Genomic DNA, 18,941 nt, shown 5'->3' on the forward strand with positions numbered 1-18,941 from the left:
CTCCCTGCCTTCCCAAGGGCGGGCGGCTCCATTCCCGCCTCACCTCAGGGCGCGGGCGGTTCCCGCCGCTTCCCGCCTTGAGGCGACCCCGGGTCGGAGGGGTTGAGCGCGGCGGTTCCCGCCCAAAGGCAGCCTCGCCCGGCGCCGGTGCAGCCCCTGCCCGCCCCAGCTCCTCCCGCTCGCCGCCCCACCTCCCGCCCGGGAGCCGAGGCGCTGGGCAGCCCGGCGGGCGCCGCAGCATGAGCGCCGAGTGCAGCAGCTACCTCAACGCCGACAAGGTGCTGGTGAGCGGGTTCAGCTGCCCGCGGACGGGCGGCGACGCCCGCGCCGTTTACTGCTGCGGCTTCCAGGACGTCAAGTACTGCTGCGATGACCCGCACAGCTTCTTCCCCTACGAGCACAGCTACATGTGGTGGCTCAGGTAGGGGAGCGGCGGTGCCGCCCGGGCCCGGTCCTGCACGGCGGGCGGTGTGGAGGCTCCGGGCGGAGCGGGAGACCCGTGTTCGCCCGAGCTTGCCTTCGGGTTTGCGTTTCTGAGGTACCCGCAGCCGGGCTCTTCTCGCTGCTTTTGTCCCGCTGAGAGTAGCGGCAGAGCTGCAGCTGCTGCCTGGAGAGACTTGTGCTTGTGCCGGGGTGGTTTCTGAAAGAAATAAGTCGTGGTCTTTGCAAGGAAGCGCTGGGGAACGCTCGGTGCCTGTGTACAGAGCATCCCGTGTCCCTCCATCACTTCTGTGTGGGGGGAACGGCTGTCGCGGGGCCTGAGTGTGTAAGATGCTGCCGTGCATAAAGTTCCCAATGACTTTAGCTACTTTTCTGGGTGCAGTAAGGTCAAGCACTGCATAAGTTTTCGGAAGATAGCAGATAATCGGACTTGTGCTGTCCTGGCTCAGTGCGAGGGTCCGTGTAGCGTGTCCCGCAGTGGCTGTGGGGGCTGCACGCAGCCTGGCCGCTCTCCGGGCCCTCAGCGTCCCCGCTGCTGTCGCAGGGTGTCGGTACAATACACCTCTGCATGGGGCTTTCGCTGTCCTTTCATGGACTCATTATCCCTGATTTTATCTAATCCCTTTCTGGACTTCCGCTGTCTGCTTCTGCAGCCCTGGTGGCAGCACTCACTACCTGCTCTTTGAAGATACATCCTTTTATCTGTTTTGTACTGTTTCCTACTAGTTTTCAGGAGTGCCCTGTAGTATTAGTGTTGTGAGCTTCAGTGACCAACAATTGCACGTTCGCTTTATGCACAGTGTTCAAAATTTCGTAAGCGTTTGGTGCGTCCCTTCTCAGCTTTCACCTCTCCAAAACGAACAGTCTCAGTCCTTTTGGATTATCATTGAGGTAGATGCTGTGTCTCACTGACCAGCTTAGTCGCCTCTCATCCATACCATTTTTCACTCCACAGCGCTGCTCTTCGAGGTGCACGATCTGGAGCTGTGTGCTCAAAATGTGGGCATGGCAAGGTTTTAGAGAGCACCAAAATGCTGCCTTCAATCTTGCTCTCAAAATCCCTCGTGTTGGTGGCCAATGTTTTGTTGATGTCTTTGGCTGCCGGTGTGTGTTGACTCTGTGATTTCAGTGACCTCTCACTGATGACTATGAAACTTTCCTTGAGTTCAGAACTGCCGGTTCTGAGTTCATTGTCATGTAGGCTTGGTTTTGTTTATTTTTACATTATGTTATGTACACCAAAGCTCATCTACATCGGTCCTGCCTGCTCACTCAGTTTTCCACAAGTCTACAAGCATTCCTTGCCCTCATAGCATTTCATCACTTGTAGGGGCTTAGGATTGTCAGAAACTCAGATTTCATTCTTTTCCAGGTCATAGATGAAGACACTGAATAAAGTCAGTTTCAGCACTGATCTCTGACTTTTCTTTATATTGCAAAGAGACCACTTACCCCTGTGCTTTTCTCCTTATTCTGTTAAGCAGCCTCGAATCTGTAACAGGACCTTTTCCCTAATGCTGTGTCAGTTCAGTCTTTTTAGTCCCACCTTCAGTGCGGAGCTTTGTCAAAGGCTTTTTGAAAAATCTAACTCTGTCTGCTGGGTTCCTTTATCCATCTGCTTATTGACATTTCGTAGACTCCAGCAGGTTAACAAGGCAGTGTTTTCCCCTCATAGTAATGCTGACTCTTTCATTAAAGATTTTATGTCAGGAAGCAGCAAATGCCAGCATCTTCCTGAGGGCAAAGTGTGGTAATGAGGTGGAAGAGGGTGGTGGCTTCACCACCAAAGGACCTGTCCCTCGTATCCAGGTAAGGTGTTCCTAGGTGTTCCTGCTCCAGCGGGGCGATTGGACTAGATGATCTTTTGAGGTCCCTTCCAATCCCTAATATTCTGTGATTCTCTGATTCTGTGATTCTCTAAGGTGAGCGGGGCAGGCCTCGGCATCGTGGCTTGGGAATAACAGCCAGGGTCAGATGCAACTCAGATGTACTCAGTGCCCCAACATTGTGTTTATCTCTTGACTTAGTGATATTATTCACTTTTAAAAAAGATCTTTCTGCCTTGCCAGGAATGGAAGTCACATTTACTAGTCTGTAGTTCCTGGGTTCCCCTCTAGAGCTCTGGTTGATGTTGGAGTTATGCTCTCAGTCCTCTGGCAGAGCAGCCTTATTTAATGATGGCCAGCAGTTCTGCAGTTTCACATATGAATTCCTTCGGAGCTCTTGAGTGAATGCTATACAGTACTGCGGGCTTGCTCTCATTTATCTTGTCTAATATTTAGTGTATAGTTATTTAAAATCTAGTCTGTCTGGTACAAATAATGGGTTGAATGTGGGAATCTCCCAGCCATCCACAGCTGTGACTGAAAATTACTCAGCTTCTCCGATGTGAGAAGACATCCCCAAGTGTCCTTTTTTACACTTTTCTCATCAAATAATGTGAAATGATATTTTTGCATAGTCTTTGTTTCAGTCACAGGACGCCTTCTCAAGACGGCAGAACTACTGAAAGATTAGGATAAAGTTTTGCTCTTGCATCTGGATGAGAGGTTGTAGTGAATACTGTTAAAACTTGATCTTTTCAGAAAGTACCTCAAAGAACTGGTTTTCATGAGAGGCTTTAATGAAGCTCCTCTCTGAAGGATCTTCCTTTATGAAGATTTTGTAGGATCTGAGAAGTGTAACTGCTTAGCCTCTGCCTAGGTGAGAAATCTGGGGCAAAGCTTTGAAACTTCAGGATTTATTTATTTTTGGCCCTCAGCTGCTGAAAGGATCAGAGGAAATTGCAATTGGAAGGAGTTTTGGTTGTGCTTAACTTCTGCCATAGCTGTCTGTATCCATCGTGTAGAAGAGGTGAATAAATACAATTTACCTCTCTAAGCAAAGTTACGGAGTGGTTAGAACTGAAATTTCTATTTTCAGAAGTGTTTTCCAGTAACAAATCAAATCACAATTTGTAGTTACTAACACACTGGAAACCATACGGTTTTATAGCGCTTTGAGAACTGTATACATTTCCTCATGATAGTTCCATTAGGAAAACATAAAAATAACATTTTCTCGTCTCTCGGGATGTTTTGGTGATCACTGCCTTGCTTATCTTTGTCTCAGACTGCTACTTACTTCTGTATGTAATGACTATATATTAAAATAACCCTTCAAATGCATCTTAGAGCTTTTAAGGATGCATTTTTAAGACTTGAAACACTTAAGACTTAAAACTACTCAAGCGTTAGCCAAACCAGCCAACGTAAGTCTGGAGATTGAATGTACTGAGGAAGGGAAAGGATTTGGAAGCTTTGATGAGGGAATTGTTGCAGGTTTTGCTTTACTCCAGAGCTTTAATTTTGTCATCCTAAATCTTTGTTTGCTTGACTCCCCCCATTAATTTGAAAGCAGTGACTGGATGCGCCACCAAGTAGTTGGTGGCATCTCAGGCATTACTTCTGTTTGGTGACACCGCACTTAGAATTTTAGGAAGCTATTGCAGATTTCTCGTGTATTTTTGATGCTGTGGGAGACGCGTTTCCAGACCATTTGGCAGCCAGCTCTGACGGAAGCAGTTTGTGGAGAAACCAGCAGCCTAGGCAACCTGAAGCGATAGTCACTTGCACTCCTGTGCTATTCTGGTTTTTTTATGCTAAATCACTACTGCCTGTACTATGTTTAGAGCGATATACTGCACTGTCCCTTGGCCAAATGGAACCATGTTTTCGCCTCCCACTCCTGCAAAATCTGCAGTTTTGGACAAGTGCATCCTAACACCAATTGTACTAGGAGCTGCTGGACAATCATAAGTTATCAACCTTTGAGCAACTCTTGACACATTTTATATTTTCCCCTGAAATTATTATATATAATTAATATTATTAATTTCTCATTTAGCCTTTCTTTTTTTGCTGGTACTTACAATCAAATAGTATAGTAACTTTTTTTCTCTTTTGTTAGAGCAGCGTACATTCCTTTTCCACATTTCTTGAAAAGCTGACCTCAGCAAAGACAAATGAAGAATGTGGGGTTTTTTCTCTCTTTCTTACAGCAGTCAGGAGCCCATGGAACAGGGAATGGAACACTAGTAAAAGGCAGGGGTGTACAAAATTTGCCAGGAGGTCATGCAGCTTTTGAAACCACAAAACCAGCAAAACACTGAACAGCTTACCCAGCCATGTGCTGTGCGCGTAAATGCATTTATCATGACACATATACTTCACCTTCAAAGCTGAGTGGAAAGGGAGAAATGCTGAACATGTAGTATTTGTACTGAACTGTGACGCAATTAGGTTCTGTCAGCACCTTTTTTGTTTCTCATTACTTTAAAATATCTTAGAATTATTTTTCTCACTGTTTAAATAAGTTTCCTTTCGCAAATTCAATGGCTTATTTCAGTATCAAATAGAATTACAGTATCCATTCCAAATCTGTACCTTTTATAAGTTTCATGCAGTATTACACGTTTAATTAAAACTCTGGCAGGCCAAGTATAGATTTTGTCCAAAATGCTGTATTAGTTAGTACCCATAGAACCATGGTGACCTAATGCTGTGGCCAAGCTTTGCTTAGCTGTGCAGATCTCCAGGAGTCTGCTCTGGCTCTCCAAAATAGCAAGTCGTCTGTTCCTGTATACTCATTCCTCCAGTCTCCTGGCAATATTTACCTGTTTTCTTTGCAAGTGCTACGTCCAACATGCCACTGCAGCAGTGGCATTAGGAACAGTTGATTCACTCGGATCCAGATGACTCATGAGCTTCCTTTTAATCTGTCAGTGGACAAACTGCATCTGCATAGCTGATATTTAAAGTTTCCCTAGCTATTGTTGGTGTGGATGGACTAATTTTATGGACTAAAAATAACAGTAGGTGTGCGATGCTGAGCAACCACTGACAGAAATGTCAGTGACCCCCTGCGCAGCTCTGGATGGCAGCTTGGGAAGCCCTGGGGTGTTTGGCAGTGGAGACCCTCTGCTCACGTTTGAAGAATTGTGTAAATGCTGCTAGGGTTACCCCTAGGCCTTTGTTGCCCTTTTTATGCTAGATCATCATTTTTGGGGGTGAGTGGGTTGTTGTTGAAGAGGTTTTTGCTCCCTAATGAGGCTGCAGCTGTGGGCAGGAGTGTCTTTTTAGTTCTCTTGTTTAATGTCTCTGCTGTCAAAGGACTGATCTTGAAGACACACACCCTGAGGCCCGTAGGCTGTTGTTATGTGGACTGGTGAACAGACTTTAAACACCTGGTACCTGAGGTGAAGACAGCAAAATGTTTTAAGCAAGAGCCTTTCTAGATGGATACACAGCACCACAGTAATTGCTATAGAATGTAGGGGACATTTTGAAGGGCTGTCTGTATTTTCAGAGGAGGGTGGTCATTAAAATGATCAATGGTCATAGTTATTTTGGTATTTTGTTTCTAATAATGGTTTTAACTATAAAAAAAAGGAGAAGATTGTGTTCTGCTTAAGAAACTTCAGTGTTCAGAGCTGTGGAGGGCACACTTAACTGGGAAAAACTTTGCTTGATACATGCATATATACACAAACATAGAAAGACAGTCTAGTTCATGCAGATGATAAATACCATGAAGAATCCTCATAAGGGTAAAGCTATTCTTTCCAGAACCAATCATTTTGCTGATAACAAATTATTTTAGTTGTGTGTTGAAGTAAACTTTGCATAAGCTTCATTAATGGATCTGACCAATAAGGAATGAGAACTGCATCTTAAAGTCATACTGATATCTGCTATTCTCATCCTGCTGATTTTAAGAGTTTCTCCTATGGACATATCTGTCTACTGTTTTTATGGGAGCTTATAGGGAAGCTTTGCAGTAGCTTGAATGTAAAATTCATAAAAACATCCCAAGGCACAGTTCTTCTCATCTCCCTGCAAGGCCACAGTAGAAGTGAATTCTCACTGATAGCGGTGATATATAAAGGCATTTTTATCACTAGAGGATGGAGTTCATAGAATTTATGACATTAATCTCTCTTTTGTCCTTTTTACACCTGTCAAAATTGTAAACATACCACAGTAGTATTATAAGGATTCTTGATACTCAGACTTTCTTAACCTGTCACCAAAAGGCTGCTGTTTAATTTGACCAGAAATCAGTGTCTTTGGGTTGGGCTGTAAAACAGAAGTCTGTGACAAATATGTACTTTGCTTAGAGTGCTATAGTAGGCTCTTCTTGCAATAAAAATGGCATTTCAGACTGAAAATATAGCTTTAATAGTCATGTTACTTGAGAAAAAGGAGTTTGCATGGGGTGCCTGGAGCTCTGGAATCCCTTTTTGTGTGTGCATGTAGTATATATGTGATATTATACTTATCTGGGAATATGCACTGGATTGGAGAAGCTTTTGATCTCACTGAGGCCAGTTACTACATGAAGTTATTGCTGATTTTTATAAACATGGTTTAAATCAGACTCAGGAGTAGAATGCATAGGTAACAAGAAATGTCATCGAGGGCCAGCTGTTCACCTGCTGTGTAAAGATGTTCACCCTTCTGAGGGCAATGAAATAATTCTGCTTTGTGGAACTGAAGTATTGAGCTCTAAATTTCCGTTTACAGTAAATACACAGTCACTCTCCAGCCTGAGTACAAATAACCTCCAGGTATCATGCCAACTGTTGTTTTAATGGGTGTCCCAGGCTGTCTGTACACTTAATTTCTTTGTTTTTCTTTCTTAGTGTTGGAGCACTGGTGGGCCTGTCGATAGCAGCAGTGGTCCTCTTTGCTTTTATCATCACTGTGTGTGTTCTCTGTTATTTGTTTATCAGCACGAAGCCACACAGCAAACTGGATACTGGCTTAAGCTTACAGATGGCAGGTAAGACCAGTTGTTATTGAAACAGGTTATCTCCTGCAGAGGAAAAGCCTCATTCTGTCTCTAAATGGATGTGGAGGAATCCAACAGTGTGTATTTTCCTGCTGATAGGGACCTCAATGTGTAGTAATACCACCCTGCTGTTTTACCTTCTGAATGAAATCTGTACCAAACTCAAGTAAAAAAATTAGCGCAAGCATAGTAGATTTATTTGGTAGTAGGAAGAGTGTAAAGTTTCACAATACCAAGTAAGGGTGTAAGAATTAAGTCCTTTTATCAACAAGAGGCTTAATGAGTTAGTTGCTCTGGATTTCCTGTCGAGAGTGCATAAACATATAGTGATTTCATTCCAGGAATAAGAATCTCAAAGGAGATTTTAAGTGTATTTTCTTGTGACAGGGAGAGGTTGTTCTTTTCTTTTGTTTTTTTTTTTTTTTCTTTCTTCCTGACATAGGATCCAGTCTAAGACATCTAAGGCTCTTGACTTCAATCCCAGTGGCCTAGACCTTTGAGCCCAAGCTGCATTGGTGGTTACCCACAGGAACAGCACATGTAGCCAGTGCTTGCCCACTGGTGTGGGAAAACCATGGCTGCTTCTACTACATTTTAGCACATTTGTGAAATCTGGCTGCAAGTTTTAATGGCAGGAAGGGGTGTGATGAAAGTTTCACCCTTTGTCTTGCACTTTGTAAATATTTAAACATGGCTTGAGTAGTTCAACCAGTAAAGTTGTAGGAAGTAAAGGAAATGTTGTACTTATTTAGGCCTTGAAAGTTGCACAAGCTGAAAAAGGGGAATAATTCTTGGAAAAAAGTCCCCCACTTAAAATTATTTTTTTTTTACTAGTTTTTAAAATGCATCCATATCTGCATGGCAATAAATGACCAATGAGCCACTGTAATTTTAGCCTATTATACAGCAGTAAGCCCCCTCCTCAGTGCCTAGTTAACACAGTCCACTCCATACCAAACTTTGCATGTCTTGTTTTGCTCTCCAGAGAATGGAGGCATTGGTCTAAAAGTCGTTTATAGGGTTGTCAGGAAGTGCAAAGCCTTGTTTTGGACCTACGTAAGCTGAGCAAGCTGCCAAAGTGAAAGTCACACATTCAGAAAACTGCTACTAATCCGCAAATTGAAAAATCGACCCCTGTTGTGGAGTGAGAGAGTGGAAATAAGACCTGCAAGGGCCTAAATAAACTCTTGGGTGGAATGAACAAAATGCCCAGTCATCTTTTATGAGATGATTGTGTTCAAATTATAAACTGGCATTGTGGTTTTGGTGGTGTTGCTGTTTAACTTCTTCCCTCAGGTTTTGCTGCTGTGGTGTCAGCTCTTAATCCATTACCAGAGCAGCAGTGCTGTTTTCCTCACACTTTGTATTTTTGTGCCAGGCATGTCTGGCTCATGAGGGGCCGGGAAGGAGGCAGGTGCCACAGCACCGCTGCTGCCAAGTTATTCCATCTTTCTCTACAGACTTGAACCCTGCTGCAAAACCACATCCTGCTTTGGCATTAGAGATTGTTCCTCTCTTCCAGTCAGGAGGTGAACAGCATCCCAAGGTCCCGCATTGGTGACCCACTGTTCACGTAGGCGTCCTGCCTCTCATGATTCCAGGTGTCAGGACTTCAGGAAGCTGAGAGATCTTTGTTTTCTCCTCACCATCTCCTATGTTGTTTTGAGCTTTATTCAGACTGCATTGCTTTGTATTTAAACACCGTTTTTACTTTGCTCTTGTCTTGTGTTTTTCACTTCTATTATTCTGCTGCTTTGGCTGTGCTGAATGACAATTATTTCACATCTAAATTCTGATAGCTTTAGCTGTTGATGAGGTGGGCTGCCAGAAAATGAAAGCCAGTTGCTTCGCCAAGGTTGAGAGATCTTTGAAAACACTGAAGGATTTCATTGACAAGCCTTAGTGCTTATCTTCATCATTTCTTTTGCATGAAGTCATGCAAGGGCTGAGTATCGTATGAGATGGCTGGTTAGCTGCTTTCAGGCCTGGGAAACAATAAAAGCAGCTTCTCTGCTCCTCTTTTAGTTCTTCTGAGATTTAAGCACAGTTGTACATAGGCGACTGTCCTGGTTTTGAACTGGCATAGTCTTGCCTTTAGATGAAGGCTGTGCCACACATTAGGTGTTGCACCCTATACATGTGGAGCATTCAGAGAACACTCATTTATGAAAGCAATACTTTTATTATATTCAGTTTCACCCATAATATGTCAGCTCAGTTGGAGTTTTATATTTCATTAAACATACAATTGATTGTTATCTGCCTTTCCTCCCTCATGTAATAGTCAAAGTTAGTCATTGTTCTGTGCACTTATCTAAGATCTCCCAGATATAGAAGCGGAGTTGTTGGATTTTTACAGGAATAATTTAAAGATCAGTCATAATTCTAACAATAAACTAGATGTGTGGTCTTTATTAAAGCTTCTGATTCTGCAAAAGGCGGATCAGCTGGTATTTGCCTCTATTTAGTCTTGAACAAATGGTCTTAAATAGCATCAATACAGATTTTATATGTAGGGTTCCTAGCAAAAAATAGCATTTTAATCTGAGAACTGAATTTAAAAAAATGAGCTTAGTCACTGGTGCGGACCAGGAATAACTAGTCAAATGTTAGTTGTAATACTAATGCAAATTGTTGTTACTCATTTCTGTTTGTAGTATCATAGTGTGGAGTGCAGAGCAGATCCCTTACATGCAAGGCAGCAGGTACACGCAAATGAGAAGATCCCGTATCTCAAGGAGTTTAGTCTAGTTTCTTATCAGATCTAGTATTTCTTGATAAAAAATAGCAACATACTTTATTTACTCCTTTCAATGAAACCTTCTCCTTTTACTGTCAAAATCTCTGATCTTTATACATCACTTTCTTACTGTTTGCACTTAAAATGGGAGGTGCACCTAGGATTTGGCTCATGGATTACTGAAGTGTCCAAGTGCTTCAAAGTTTTTCTTCTCTTTATCCTCACAGCTACTTTTCTGGAGTAGGGAGATGCTGTTAGCCCAATCTTACAAGGAGACAGAACTGCAGAGAAGTGTCATCGTTTTAATGCTTTGTGTGTCAGTCTAGACATTAATGTCTAGTGGAATTTTGAAAGGACATCACTAACCAGAAGACTTTTGCTTTGTGATACCTCTAAAAATATGGCTCCAAGACTAGCTTGACACAGGAATTCTGTGGTACTGTGAATTGAGCCATGCTTTTTGAAACCAAGCTGAATGCAAATGTTGTGGATTTTCCCAAGATGAAAGGGCATTTGTTCATATGCTTTGTTTTCCTTCTAGCCATAAAAATTCTCTTTGTACAAAAGGTTTATCCCCTTCAAAACATAGATATCTAGGGAGTCACAAGATTGCAAGCGTTTTGTTGGGCTGAGTGAACAATGCTGGAGCATCTGGGGAAGGTGAGGAGGACTGAGTAAAGATTGCATAATTGTCAGGAGGAGAGTGCTAAACGAGCAGAAAAGGAGGAGTTTAGGGGCATATCTGCTGCTCAGCACTGGGAGAAGGTGCACAAATGCTTCCCTTGAAGAGCCAGCTGATGGGAGAGGAGTGGTCATCTCTGCTGGCCCCTTAGAACTGGTTTTACCATCAGAGGTAAAAAGGTGGATAGAGACTCTTCACCTTGGTGACGCAAAGAGTTTTTAAACACATTTTCTGAGTTGTCTGTGTATTTCTGCTAGTGTTCTGCCACCTCTGAGGAAAGGTGTCCTATACCACTGCAAAATGAGAATAGCAAATTAGATTTTATGATGGTAACTAACATTTTCCTTTAAAACTTAGCACAGGGAGACCCCTCTAATGCTTTTGGAGTCAAACAGCATGGACCTTTGGTCTGGAGTGTGAAGAGAGCTGGGGCCTTGTACATTACTCATAAGTGCTGGGAAAAATGTGCTTTAATAGAAGAGATTAATTCCTTGTTCTTACAAAGCCGTGACATCATAGTATGCAAAAGTTCATGGTTTCATTTCATAATAATGAAAACTCAGCTTGAAAAATAATCAGATGATCTTTTTGTCCCAATTTCTCTCCTTAATTAAGGATTCCTCATGGGGCACTAGTGAAATACACAAGGCATTCACATATTTTGATGAAAAGGCACCAGACACTCGCACTTTCTCTTCCTTAGCTCAGTTGAATTATCTGACTCTATTGGTTCTGAAACCAGATAGCTGCTGTCTGAATTCAGAGACACTGTGCTCTGTTTTTAGAATATGCATTGATAGCTTTGCTTTCTAGGTTTATCAATAATTTCCACTATATGGACATTTTGCATCTGGCCTCAAATTTTCCCCAGTTAGGCTACTTTTCTCTTTGCCAGCCATCTGCCTCAGACTTTCGTACATGGGAAAAATCAGCCATATGTGTCCAACTATTAAGGAAAAAAAAAAAAAAAAGAAGAGTATATTTTCTTTAGGAAATGAAGAAATTTCCTGTTTTGGAGGTGGAAATTCAAATTTAGTGTAAGAGCAGCATTAGCTCAAATTTACATCACTAGGAAAGATTAAATTTGGAAATGTTTAAATCTGACTCCTTAGCTTTTACATTTCCCAAGCTTCTTTGTAGCAGTGAGTTTTTTGCAGTGCATTAAGAGTCACATTTTTTTATTGCAAAGATAACCTGTAGATGCTGTGAGCTGGTTTAGACATGAAATCTAGACACACTTCGGAAACGGGGTGCCTTCCTCTATAACTGATAAGGATTTTTTTTTTAACTACTTTTTTATCACAGCTGAAATAACTCACTGAAAAGACTTGGTTTCTATTAAGATCTTGGCTTAAATATTATTGCACAGATTTTTTTTTTTTAAATGTCAAACCGTCAAATCCCATTTTGATATTTTGAAACCAAACTGCGGGTTTTTTCAATTCAAACAATAAGATGCAACTTTCAAAACACTTAAAAGACAAGTAATTCCTTTGCTCGATTTGCTTTGATTCAGGTTTTTTTTTTTTATGAAAATATTCGAATTCTCATCTTTTCATCCCTATTGGATATAGGGAACCTTTTATAATCCCTTCCCCACACACTTCCCTGGACAAAAGTACCCTGCCCAGTTATGCTTAGCTTTTCTTTTTTTTTTCTTCGTTATCTGCGTTGGCCCAAGCAGTGGGAAGGTGGAAAATGAGGTGAAAGACAGTGTTGGATTAGAGGCTAATGGGAAATACAGGGAAATTCAGTCTGGGAGGAGGACTGCTGAGCTCCATCAGGAGAGCTAGGTGAGCAGATGGAGCTGGGAGAGGTTTTGGAGCCAGCAGATAAAGGAGAAGCTGCAACTGAACAAGGACCTGAGTGTGCCTGGAAGGATGTGGAAAGAGAGCAGAGCAGGGAGCTGGATTTAGGGCAGAGAAATGAGACAGGAGGGACTCAAAGTTGAGCTGGTTGCTCGTGGAGACAGGGACTAGCATGGGAAGCAAAGTAGCAGAAAATTAGGGCTGGAAAGAGAGCGAGGAAAGTGGGAAGGGAATGAAAGTATGAATAGAAGGTAGGAAAGAAATGAACTGAAGTTGAAAGTGCGGTCTTTCTTTCTAGAGCTTTGCTCACTCTGCTGGCAGCAGGTACCGGTGAGAACCGCTGCCAGAGTCCCTCTGTTCTCCCTCCCGACAGTGATCCACCTCAGACTGCCTTTGCTTTGGTTATTCTGATCACTTGGACAAACTTGAGTTGTCTGCACTGAATCTCCAGCTCTTCTGCTCCAAGCAGGTGTCTGTATCAGTTACCTGGTGGATTTTTAATAAACCTCTATTTATTTTAACCTATGAAGTTGTGCTCTGAAAAACAATATACAAATACTACTAAGCTTCAAAGCCAAGCACTCAAAAGATGGGAGATGCCAGCACTTCAGATTTTTTTTTTTTGGAGGGGGGGGGAACTGGTGAAATGTTGCACTAAAAAATGCTTTATTTGTTCCTGTCATCCCTTCAATCTTTCTGAAATTAAGAAGTGACACTTCTTCCATGCAAAGAAGTATTGTGAGCCTCCCCCCACATAATGCTTTGGGATCACTGGATGGAAGATGCATTGAAGACAATAGTGCCTGATCATGTTTGGAAGGGGGTGAAAGTTGGGGAGTTCTGATCTGTTTTCTCGATATTGGAAATTTTTATGCCATTTCTTTTTAGAGACTCACTGGTTTCCTGCTGTAAGTCCTATTTACATTACAGTGCTGCTACTTTAAACTGCTCTTCATCTTGATGTTTATTCCATTTTAATACAAGTTAGTTAATAATTGCAGCCTCGTATGGTCTCAGGAATGGGAAGTGGAATGGCTCTGGTCTGTCCCATTCCCTAAAGACTGTAAAGGAAGATTCCAGCAACTGTGTTTTCTCTAGTGAAGAGACACTAGTGAAGAGACACACTTATGTATTACTACTTGCAATTAAAGGGAGAACAATGCTGTTAGTTTTACTGAAAATGCTTTTGTTTTACAGACAGTGAGACTAGAGGGAGTTCAATATGCTAAACAGAGGCACTGGATGGATTCTACCAATGCCATAATGAAAACAGGTACAGCGAGAACATTTCATTTTACTGTATTGTATTTGTATACCCTCTGCTCTGTTTTATATGGGGTGATGCAGATACAATGAGTATCTGCAGAGACTCGAACAGAGTGCTTCCACAGAGAAATCTCTTCTTGATTTACTTGTATGTGAATCCTCTTTTATGGTTGTGTACCAGAGATGATTACATTCCCCTTATGCTGTCTTTGTCCTTTCCCTGATGCTGTCCAGAATGCACCAGAGCTTACTAAGGAGGCAGCCATTGTAACTCACCCTTCAAAAGAGATTATTTAGCAATGAACTGCCAGAAAGGCTCCCATGGGACAAAGGGTAAGAGCAGTCAAGTGTCTGGTGGGTAGTTTAGTCATATTCTGCTTCTTGGGGATGCTACCTACAAGTGAAGTCAAGTCTGATACAGAACTGAAGCGGGTTATTTTGTGAAATATGAAGTTTCATATGCTAACTTGATTTTTATGCTGAAATCATGTTTAAAGGTCAAACTGCCTGTGGCACAGACCATGCAAAATAGTGTTTAAAATGTATGGCAGTACAGATGAATTGTACTTCAGACTTAAAAGGAATTTATGAATAATGCAAAAGCCTTCAGATGCCATGAAACCCACATTTTACTTTTACAGGGCGTGAAAGCTTATGGCTAAACAGCCACAGAAGGTGAGAATAGCCATAGAACAGCAATTTCTGTCACAGGAAAAAGACAAACAAACAAAAAAACCAAAAACGGGGGCCTGTTTGCTCAACAGTTGTTCTTAGGTGACCAGAAAGTAAATACGTCAGAGTTCCCTGCTTCGTGTATTTCCTTTTGTACCCTTAAAAAAAGCGCCACCCTGGTCCTCATAGGTGCAAATGCATCTTTCTCAGCACATTTTATCATCAGTGTAACAGGTTGGTTTGGACTGCTTGTCACCATGAAAATACGTAAGTGTAACAACACTGATTTTGAAACTCCTAAACACCTCCACACTTCTGTTTTTTCCCCCCCACCTGCTGTTGCAAATGAAGAGGCTTGTGGGAGAAAAATGCCATGGGAAGGCTAAAAAGGATCCTGCAGTCAGAAAGCCGTCTGTAGTGAGAAAATCCAAAAATACCTGTGGCAGGCACTGAGTACTGAGATGAGACCTCGGTTCAGGTCTGTGAATGTAGCGTTGCTTTCTGTAAGGCCATGAGCCATTTCCTCATGCTTCAGTTCACCTGCCTTCCACTGTGTTAAAGACACTAATGTTTCTGGAGTGCCCTGAAGTGTAGCCTGCTCACCACTATTGCATACGGGAAGAGAGAAACAGAGGGAGAGAATTGAAAGGCCAGCTGCAAAGGACTTTTTGTAGAGTTTCAATGCATGCATTATATAAAGACCAGCTTTTTTTTGTGGATGAATGATCCAATTCTTTTTTGTTGGCAAAATGAGGCTGGCATTACCATGAAGACTCAGAATACTCGATTCCTCTTTTGGGGCTAAAATCAGAAAAACTCTACCCTTAGCTTGTGAGTCTTTTTGCTTCCAGATCTGAAATGGAGGAGCTGGGAACTTTCTATGAAAATGAAAAAGGACCTAGGGGTCTTTTCAGAACTTCAACAGATAATCTGGTTAGGTGTTGGTAGAAATTCCTGGTCTCTAATTGGTTTTTGTCCACTTTTTTTCATGTTGTCTACTTGTTGCAGATTTCACCCCCTCATCTGTTATGGTGAGCCACTTCACTGTGCAGTGATAAACCAGAGAGTCCATCAGTGGCTGCAAAACTTGCGCTGCTGTGAGAAAGCTACATGTAGCAGTGAGATTTGATTTAGCATGCATACTTCCTCTGCCAAATTCACTGGGTTTTAATTAGGAGCAGGACTCCCTACACTCTCGCAACTGCTGTAGTTCAGCATACAACTCAAGCTTGTTTGCATGCTCTTTTCCAGAAAAAGGGCAAACACAGCTCTTAGCTTTGAAAAGGGAAAGGAGAAGAACTAGGCAGCTTGAGGCATCTCTTCGAACTTGCAGTGATAATACATCGAATTGTTAAACAATTGAGTTATGCGCAAGAAAAATCTGACACAGGTTTCATGAAGATAAATCATGACAAACCAGTGTAATTTCTCTGTGTGTCAGGGTAATTTTACCTGTCAGACAAATAGGAACAAGTGGCTGTGACTTACAGGTCTTTGTGAAAATGCAATCAAAGAGAAGTTTTCAGTGGCACATTCTCAAACACATTTTTGGAGGGAAGGATGTCCCTGTACTCTATCCCAGTTGAATAGTAAGAGCTTGACTGGAGGATGAAAGAGCATTTGTATGAAATTTATGGATGACACCACCCTGGGAAGGGTTGCAAGATTCTGGGGGCTAAAACCACCTTTCAGAGTTATTTCAGTGCCCTGGAGAAATAATCTGAAATCAAAAAGGTGAAATACAATAAAGATAAAAGCAAAGTACCTTACTTAAAAAGGAGAAATCAAATACTCAGAAATACCTAAGGGAGAATAAGTAAGTAGTGTGGGGAAAAAAATTTGGTGATTTACAGTATGCTGTAAATGCAGTATTGATGTTCTGGGCTCTTGTTTTAGTCTGATGTACTAAAGAAGGGAACTGTATATAGAATGTAAGGTAAATGTAAGGTAATAATTTGCTTCAGTTAGTGCTGGCGGTACCTCTGTTACAGTAGTGCTCTTAGGTGTTAAGAAACTGGAAAAGAGATAAAACTAGAGAAAATTACTAAGGTTTTGGAACAGCAGGACCGGCTTAAGATGGCTTAAGTCTAGAAAAGATGAGTGACAGTGTTCAGTTATGTAAAACAGAGGACAGTGGTTGGCAGGCAAGATAAGTAATGTGCTGAATTTCACATTGCAGGAGATCCAGATTCAGTAATAGAAAATCTTCTAGAAGTACTACTGGACCCAGCCAATGATGCAACTTGTTGGACTTCGTTCCAAAGGCATCTTGATGAGGCTAGACTCACGCTTGTCAAAAGTGAGATAGCTAAAGGATCTTGACAGCCTTAGTGTGTGGGGGGCATCCCTTAGGCCACAGCAGCAGCCCCTGGCTTATGCTGGACTATGTCCGTGTCTGGGAAGGAAATGTCTGTCAAGCTGCTCTGAGTAGACAGAGTCTCGGATGCTGTGTCAGGCTGGGTGTGAGCCTGCCCATAGTCTTGAGAAAAAGTGATGGCCATAACAGGAATGTCTGAGCTCCCTTCTGATGTAGTATTTAATCAAAAATGCTCTATGGGGAGAGAGACTGGGCTATTTCAGGTGGAAGAAGCCTACAATTATCACCTAGTCCAACTGCCCGACCACTTCAGGGCTGACCAAAAGTTAAAGCAAATTATTAAGGGCATTGTTCAAATGCCTCTTAAACACTGACATGCCTGGGGCATCGACCACCTCTCTAGGAAGCCTGTTCCAGTGTTTGACCACCCTCTTGGTAAAGAAATGCTTCCTAATGTCCAGTCTAAACTTGCCCTGGCACAGCTTTGAACCATTCCCATGTCCTGTCACTGGGTACCACGGAGGAAAGCTCAGCACCTCCCTCTCCATGTCCCCACCTCAGGAAGCTGCAGATCCATGAGGTCACCCCTCAGCCTCCTTTTCTCCAAACTAGACCAGCCCAAAGTCCTCAGTTGCTCCTCACAGAACATTCCTTCCAGCCCTTTCACGAGCTTTGTTGCCCTTCTGTGGATGCACTCAAGGACCTTCACATTCTTCTTAAATCGTGGGGCCCAGAACTGCACACAGTACTCGAGGTGAGGCTGCAGCAAGGCTAAAAACAGCAGGACGATCACCTCTTTTGACCAGCCAGTTATCCTGGTTTAACACACCCCAGGGTGCGGTTTGCCCTCGTGCCTGCCAGGGCACACACTGCTGACTCTTATTGAGCTGCTGCCAAGCAGATGGCAATACTGGAGGAGGGCACAAATCTAAGTTTATATGTATGTCTCATACATTTTCATTTAAGTTCGTCAGGAATATATAACCATCCTCAGAGCCTTAAGCAGAAGAAAATCTAGAATCTACAAAAAGTATCAGAAGTGATGTTTTTTGGTTAGGATGCTCTTTGCTGCTTGTTGCCATCTGCCTTGGAATCCAAGATTTCATACTTGAGAACTTCTGTCAGTAGCTGAATAAGCTGAGATTTTCTGTCGAGACTTCAGTGCATGTCCGTTGTTTTCTGTATATCCAGACAAGCAGCTGTGTCTAAACCCAGCTGTAGCAACAGCTGTTTGCTTCACCTCAGAAGCAATCCTGTTTAATGAGCAGCACAGTAATTTCTTGGTACAGTAATTCTTCAAGTGTAGTTTGGAATATGTTTTGGTGTCCCTCAGGATTAAAGCACACATTGTGAGCATGTCTATCATAAAAAAATGAAATGTGCAATTTAATATAGATATTAATGGTACATTTTCCAAGAGGCGCTGCATAGAAAGTTAGATGAATGACTGTGTCTTTATCTGTTAAGTCTTTTTTATTTTGTTTTAGCACCGTTGTGCCTTGAGCCTTTATCACGTGCAAGGTGAAATCCTCACTTGCACAGCAGAGGAGCAATAGCAGATCTACCCATCCACATAGATCTCCAGAGGAGGAATTTAATGTTTCATAGCTGTAGTGATGCCCTTCAGAGGTGTAATTTTTCGCATGCTAAAGGGTAGGAATATGATGAGATGCTTAGAAAGAAGTAATCCCAGTGAGATGGATTGAGCTGTGTGGTTTGTTCTGGATCTGTTTGTAGGGTCTCCTTATCAACACTGCTGTGCAGCAGAGGAAAAAATCTTCCCCTTTTCATTCTAATTCTTAACCGTGATTGTTATTTTGCAGATCCAGAGCTGCATGCTTCACAAGGCTTCCACCAAAACAAGCTGTTGACAAAGCCAAGTGGCTTCAAGAGATTTCCTGGGCCACAAGGATGAACTATGACTGTGAGCTACAAGAACCTGACTCACTCCTCCAGAGGTGTTTCCTGGCTGTTACAACCACTGTCGATAACCAGAGGCTGATCTGAAGCTGTGTCAGGATTATTTGTGTATGGTTACTGTATTGAGTAGTAGACTTTGATTTGCACATACCAGCTACTGCTGCTCATCATTTTCATGCACATTTTTGTCTTTACCCTGTGCAATTCCAGTGAGATAACGCAGTTGTCAAGCAGAGCAGAATTTGGCACATCATGTTGGCCAAG

At 42.4% G+C, this 18,941-nt stretch overlaps 1 protein-coding gene across 1 annotated transcript; it reads left to right on the plus strand.

Moving 5' to 3' along the window:
- Nucleotides 1-239: 239 nt before the first annotated feature.
- Nucleotides 240-18,628, plus strand: SHISAL2A (shisa like 2A). Its single transcript, XM_065657627.1, has 4 exons — nucleotides 240-421; nucleotides 7,124-7,263; nucleotides 13,704-13,770; nucleotides 18,577-18,628. The coding sequence occupies exons 1-4, from the start codon at nucleotides 240-242 to the stop codon at nucleotides 18,626-18,628; spliced, it is 441 nt and encodes a 146-aa protein (XP_065513699.1).
- Nucleotides 18,629-18,941: the final 313 nt, after the last annotated feature.

The sequence above is a fragment of the Caloenas nicobarica genome, chromosome Z (assembly GCF_036013445.1).
Source record: "Caloenas nicobarica isolate bCalNic1 chromosome Z, bCalNic1.hap1, whole genome shotgun sequence".
NCBI lineage: Eukaryota > Metazoa > Chordata > Aves > Columbiformes > Columbidae > Caloenas > Caloenas nicobarica.

What these genes read in the sequence shown, in the direction of transcription:
- SHISAL2A (XM_065657627.1), top strand. Translation starts at nt 240, where the DNA reads ATGAGCGCCGAGTGCAGCAGCTACCTCAACGCCGACAAGGTGCTGGTG. An exon ending in AGCTACATGTGGTGGCTCAG is followed by an intron (nt 422 to 7,123) that starts GTAGGGGAGCGG and finishes TTTCTTTCTTAG; the next exon opens with TGTTGGAGCACTGGTGGGCC. An exon ending in TCTACCAATGCCATAATGAA is followed by an intron (nt 13,771 to 18,576) that starts AACAGGTACAGC and finishes GATTGTTATTTT; the next exon opens with GCAGATCCAGAGCTGCATGC.